The 6,442-nt window shown below is 48.1% G+C and overlaps 1 protein-coding gene across 2 annotated transcripts; it reads left to right on the forward strand.

Annotated features, from left to right (window-relative positions):
- The first annotated feature begins 877 nt into the window (after window positions 1-877).
- On the forward strand, window positions 878-5,860 carry LOC123112148 (disease resistance protein Pik-2). 2 transcript variants are annotated; one of them, XM_044533074.1, is made up of 3 exons: window positions 878-1,991; window positions 2,631-4,742; window positions 5,613-5,860. In XM_044533074.1, exons 1-2 carry the CDS (start codon window positions 1,048-1,050, stop codon window positions 4,699-4,701), a joined length of 3,015 nt encoding a protein of 1,004 aa, XP_044389009.1. In that variant the 5' UTR covers window positions 878-1,047; the 3' UTR covers window positions 4,702-4,742; window positions 5,613-5,860. The 2 variants fall into 2 exon arrangements, with proteins under 2 accessions (XP_044389009.1, XP_044389008.1); XM_044533073.1 differs by lacking the exon at window positions 5,613-5,860 and having other exon boundaries at window positions 2,631-4,988.
- The last annotated feature ends 582 nt before the right edge of the window (window positions 5,861-6,442 follow it).

Raw genomic sequence — 6,442 nt, forward strand, 5'->3', positions numbered from 1 at the left:
TGATGATATACAGGACTGAGTTGGGGTAGCACCGATTGAAGAGAAGCTTGTCCAGCAGTGTCTGAGATGATTTTTGCATATTCAGCACATGCCTTCAGAAACTCCAATGTATAGTGGATGGCTAAAGCGTGTTGATAATGTCAGGGAAAGTCGAGGTAGACCAAAATTGACACCGGAGGAGTCCGTAAAGAGAGATGTGAAGGACTAAAGTATCACCAAAGAATTAGCCATGGTCAGGGGTGCATGGAAGCTAGCTATCCTTGTGCCAGAAGCATGAGTTGATTGCAAGATGTTATGGATTTGAGCTCTAGTCTACCCCAACTTGTTTGAGATAAAAGGCTTTGCGGGGAAAAACAACAAGGAGATGTCGACTATGCCTAGCGCTGAACCACCACCACCGTGGCCCCGTCGACCACCACCACACATCCCTGGTGACCACGACACGCAACCCCCACGGCGACAACGAAATGTACGACCCTTGCCACCACCATCACGCCCCTGGCCACCATAGCCACGATGCAGACCGCCAACACCGCCTCGAGCACATCCCACCTCTGCCCGCACCGCACGCGTGGAGAAAAAGACAAGAAACACCGGGGTCCACTGCCGCCGTAGCACCTCGCCACGACGGAGGACTCTGTGTGTGGGTGGGGGGAAATGAGAGAGTGAGGAAGAGATAGCGGTGTGGGGGTAACTAGCTGAGGTCGTTCGCTGGGAGCTACGAAAATGCGAACGAATCGGTGAAGCTGATGTGGCTTCAAGATTGCGCCAAGATCCGTGCGACCAGATCAAACGGTAGGGAAAGGGTTCGCTGGGAGCTGCGAAAATACGAACGGACGCCGGATAACATTGCGTTTTTCTTTGTTGCGCATGAGTGCCCGAGAGACAAAAGCTGTGTCCATCTCCTACCTTGAAATTTCTCTGCTCTGTCCACCCTCAGGGGGAAGAAAGCGGCAGCAGCAACGAATCCTTGACATCTCGCTCACCGTCGCTCTCTCGCTTCTTCTTCTTTCCACCAAAATTATCCAGAGACCTCAGTCCCTAGCCATGGAGCTTGTGGTGGGCGCGTCGGAGGCGACGATGAAGTCCCTCCTGGGCAAGCTGGGGGGCCTTCTCTCCCAGGAGTACACCCTGATAAGGGGTGTGAACGGCGACCTCCAGTACATCAACGACGAGCTACGCACCATGCAGTCCTTCCTCCGTGCCGTCGGCAAGGGCCACGGCCACGGCCACGACGACCTGATGGACGACTGGATGAAGCAGATCCGCGACATCACCTACGACATTGAAGACTGCATCGACGACTCTGCCGACCGCCTCCACGGCCTGCGCTCCGACGTCTGCTGCTACTTCCTCGTCAACAGCATGTACGAGGTCCTCACGTGGTGGCCTCGCCGCGACGTCGCCAGCCGGATCTCCGTCCTCAAGATGCGGGCGCAGCAGATCGGCGAGCGGCGCAACCGCTACGGCGTCAACAACCCGGAGACCGGCGCCGGCGGAGCCCCTACGGGCACTCGCAGTACTGCCCTTGGATTCGACGCCGCTGACAACCAGGAGGAGAGTCTGCAGCTTGTCGCGTTGAAGGGCCCGGTGGGGGTGGAGGAGCACATGCGGGAGCTGGAGAAGCCGGTGACCTGCATCGTTGGGTTCGGCGGGGTGGGGAAGACCGCCATTGCGACGGCCTTGTACAGGAGATTTGGGGACAAATTCCACCACCGGGCGATGGTTACGGTGTCTCAGATCTCAGACCTGGGGGGCATTCTCAGAAGCATCGACGGTCAAGTCAGGCCGCAGGCAAGCAATGAGAAGCAGCAAAGCAGCTCGGCGGAGAGCGGTATCACCGCAGCCATCAAGGGTGTACGGGGTCACATCAGCCAAGGCACGTCAGCCGTCATGGCCAAGTGCTGCGGCGGCGCCGGCATCCCGGAGGAAGACAGGGCAAAGCTGGATCTTCTCAAGAAAGACCTCAAGGATCACTTCAAGGAAAACAGGTACAGTAATTTTGAAATCTTGGGTATTGAAAGATAACACCACAGTTTATCAATCTTCAAAAATGCTAACCTGTTCGGTAACATTCATACTGAACATGACAGTTCAATTTACATTTTGGGCTCATGTAGTATGGGCAACATAATTGACATATATGGTGGCTGACCAGTATGATACAACTGATTAGTCTAATCCTTATTATCTAACTTCATGTTCTTATTTTGTAAATTAGTTTTTAGTTGTTTTTTAAATAATACTCCCTCCGTCCCATAATGTAAGACGTTTTTTGAGACTAGTGTAGTGTCAAAAAACGTCTTATATTATGGGACGGAGGGAGTACTTTGGAATAGAGTTATTTGTACTTATGTTTATCTCTATTGAGCAGGTTAAACTATGTGGAAATTGGTTGTGGAGCCCTTTCAGTTACAGTTTTAGTAGTTTTTGACATTATTTCATTACATAAACTGTATGCAATGGAACTGAAATTTCAAGAATTTTAGCCTATGCAGTGGTATGAATGGAAATGAGTGTCGTCCTTGCAGAGTAGAATTACAAACTAACGCTGCTTTGATTCAGATCAGAAAAGATGTCATAGTTACTGCTGTACAGTTGATCTCATTTTTAATTTCTTTTCTTTGCAGTTACTTGATCTTAATTGATGATGTGTGGTCTGCAACAACGCTGGACAATATTATAAATGCACTTCCCGAAAATAAAGACAGCAGAATAATAGTCACTACACGGTTTCATGCTGTTGCTACAACACGAAGAGGAGAAGGTGACATTCGTAGAGTTAAAGGTCTTGGTGATGAGCAATCTGAGAAGTTATTTTGGCAGGCTTTCTTGGAGTCCAAAGGAAGTGAAGATGCTATTAGACATGATCTCCTTGATGGCAACAAACCTGCTGAATTACCTAACCAAGCTGTCTCTGAACCTGACGGTAGCAAAGATGTTATTCCAGATAAGGTTTGGAAGATGTGTGGAGGGTTGCCATTGGCCATAGTTATCATGGCTGGTTATGTGGCCTGCAATTCACGCAAATCGGAGAAGGAATGGTTGGATGTTTGCAGTTCCATATTTCCAGAGTCTGGAAAAGATCGTGCGAAAGCTGGTGGGAAAGAGCTTACCCAGGAAGAAGTGGGAAAGATCATTAGCCATTGCTATAATGACATGCCTGCTGAAATCAAGACTTGCTCACTGTATTTGAGCATATTTCCGAAGGGCCACAGAATCAGCAGGAAGCGTTTGACAAGGCGATGGATAGCCGAAGGTTTCGTCTGTGAGAAGCAGGGGTTGAGTGTGGAAGATGTCGCAGAGACATATTTCAATCATCTCATAAGGAGGAAGATCATCCGAGCAGCGGAGCACAGCAGTAATGGCAAGGTGAAGAAGTGCATAGTCCACGACATGGTTCTTGAGCACATCGTAGCAAAGGCGAGTGAAGAGAACTTCATCACTGTGGTTGGCGGCAGTTGGGTCATGCAGCCTCCTACCAGCAAGGTCCGTCGGTTGTCCCTCCAAGGCAGTGATTCCAAACGTTCAAAGGATACTGAGAAGATGAACTTATCTCATGTCCGGTCAGTAACCATGTTTGGGAGTCTGAACAACCAGCTACCTTCTCGTTCATTCAAGTTTGGAATTGTACAGGTCCTGGATCTTGAAGGCTGCACGGGTTTCAAACAGCACCATACAGAGGAGATATGCAAAATGCTTCATGTTAAGTATCTCAGCCTTCGAAAAACTGACATTAAAAAGCTCCCTGAGAGGATCAGAAAGCTTAAGAACCTTGAGACTCTGGACATAAGGGGCACAAATGTTGTTGAGTTGCCTAATACCATATGCCAGCTTGAACGGCTGGTTAACATACTTGGTGGGGATAAAACAACCCGTGTGGCACTGAAGCTTCCTGAAGAGTTGAAGAAGAAGAAAATGAAGGCCCTGCGCATACTCTCAGGGATTGAAATTGCTGGGGGGTCTGCAGACTTCCATCATTTGACTGAGCTGAGGAAGCTTGCCATCTACAAGCTTAAAGCCACTAAGAATGATCCGAGTTTCAAAGAGTTGAGCTCCTCTATTGAGTACCTTGGTGGCTACTCTCTACAAACCCTCGTAATTGATGACGAATCATCTGAGTTTATTAAATCACTGGATGATCTGTCATCCCCTCCAAAATTCCTCGTTGCCCTCGAGTTATCTGGAAAGATAGTTAAGCTCCCCTGCTGGATCAAACAACTCAGTTCTCTCAAGAAGTTGACCCTTTCAATAACAGCTCTTCGGACAGATAACTTGAAGCAACTTAGCAATCTGGAGGCACTGTTTTCTCTCACCTTTTCATTTTCATTTAGAGCAGAAAAACAGGACCCGGAAACACTGACCATTCTTGCAAAAAACAAGCTGTTGCCCTGCTGCGGAGGGGAGATCACAGTCCCAGATGGAGGATTTAAGAGCCTTAAACTCCTTTGCTTCTCTGCTCCTCTCCTGCCATCCCTGATCTTCTCAGAACAAGCCATGCCGGAGCTGGAAAGGCTTGAGCTACGGTTTAACATACTGGAGGGCCTTTTTGGTGTGGAAAATCTTGCAAAGCTCAAAGAGGTGCATTTGACGTTGGATGACAAGGCTGGGGAAGGAATAACCACAGAGATAGTAAGCGAGATGGAGAGTGCAATGAAGAGAACTGGTGGCAAGACGCCGCAGATCATCCTTCACCAGTGACTAGTTGAGATGGAACCAAACTGATCCGCTTATGAGTCCTTGTAAGTTGAAGATCAACACTTCCTTCTACTTACTCTGAGTGATCATTACACCTCGTCTGGGTAGGTCATACGTGAGTGTCAGACGGTTCAGTTATTCTGTTTTTGTTTGAAACAAATTTAATCATCAATAGCATGACATTATTATTTAGGACTATTTATTAGTTTCATGTGTGGCAATGGACATATTTATTGTCTGTATTCATCTCCGGACATCTATCAGAATTTGGAGTTATAGGCGTTCAGCTTTGTGCGGTCTGCTGCTGTAATTGTTAGCGCTGTATGGAACATAGGGGTCTCCATTGTGCAGCAGTACGCCTAATCCATCGTAAGAGTAGCAGAAGACGGCTATCGTTCTGAATCAATGGTATTATCAAATCGAATTCAGTCACATGGTTGTATATGAGCCTGGGTTTGATCTGGAAATAGCAAGACTTGTGATTCGTTGGGAATCGAGGGGGGGAAAGCTGCACCGAATCATATTTTGTGCTACTGCTGCTTGAGTAACAAACAACTGATGCACTGGCTCAAGGGTGTCGTCTGATTTGCTCAGGCAACGGTGCTTCCTGGTTCCAGTTCTACATTTCAGTAGTCGACGTCTCTTAAGTTTCAGTAGACTACCAAGATTCAAGAGCAAGGCTAAGCTTTCTCAAGTTCCTCGGTGTAAGGATTAGTAGCATGACATATGAAAATTTGAAGCTAGTAAAGTATATTTTTGAACAGAAGGCTTTACTGTGGAAGACAGTGCTTTATCTGCTTCTGCAGTTTCAGTGTCTGCAAGTTAACGATTTCTTAAGTTTTACATATCTTTGTTTAAAAATTGAACATGATCTTGCTATTAACGGAGATCGTTTTTGAACCTATCTAAATTAGACCAAACAAGGACTCTGATGCCTGGACGATTGACGGTTTATCGAGTTCACGTGGATGAGCCGTGGCATGGAGGCAGCCGCCGTAGCGCGGGCGAAGGAGGGGAATGAAGCCAAAGCAGTGATTTGGGTTTCGTTTTGCAACAATTTTTTTTTTTGAAATTCCGGTATAATATCAGACGAGAAGTGCCAGAAATTTAGTGTTTGATCCTGAAAGTGCGCCATGCAGAGAATAGTGTCTGATGTCTATAAAAAGAGGGAGGCGTGGCCATTCTGCTAGACTAGTCGGCTACTCCTTCGGTTTCATAGTATAAGAGCGTTTTGTCAAAAACGAGGATTGTTCTACAAGTTGCAAGCCATGACAATCCCCTACCACCGGTCACCCTGTCCATCAACGTTATTTGGGAGTATAAGAAGGTTTGGTGCCCGGGCTCAGATGCACCTGGTATCGTGGCAGCCCATTTTTCCATGGGGGCATCTGAGCGTTACGGACTGACACGGTTGTGATGAAATATAGAAAGCACAGTGCGTGTACGTGGGCCCATGACGAGAGCGGGGGCTGTCGCGGGACGTGGGCTTTCTGATCCGTGACCCAGGACGTCGCCTTTACGTCTGACTCTGAGCTAGGTCCAGAATCGGGATGATGACGTTTAGGGTGGTAACGACCGTTCGTGCCTAAACGGACACAGTCGCCAGTACTATCGTCTCATCCGCGCTTACCAGCCCCCACGGTCGGTCGGTTAGGAAGAGAAATTCATGAGTGTGCGGCGGCTGCGACCTTGAACCAGATGGAGGAAGCTGGAGTTTCTGCTCGACGCCGTCGACAGGTAAGTG

The sequence above is a fragment of the Triticum aestivum genome, chromosome 5B, assembly GCF_018294505.1.
Source record: "Triticum aestivum cultivar Chinese Spring chromosome 5B, IWGSC CS RefSeq v2.1, whole genome shotgun sequence".
Lineage (NCBI taxonomy): Eukaryota > Viridiplantae > Streptophyta > Magnoliopsida > Poales > Poaceae > Triticum > Triticum aestivum.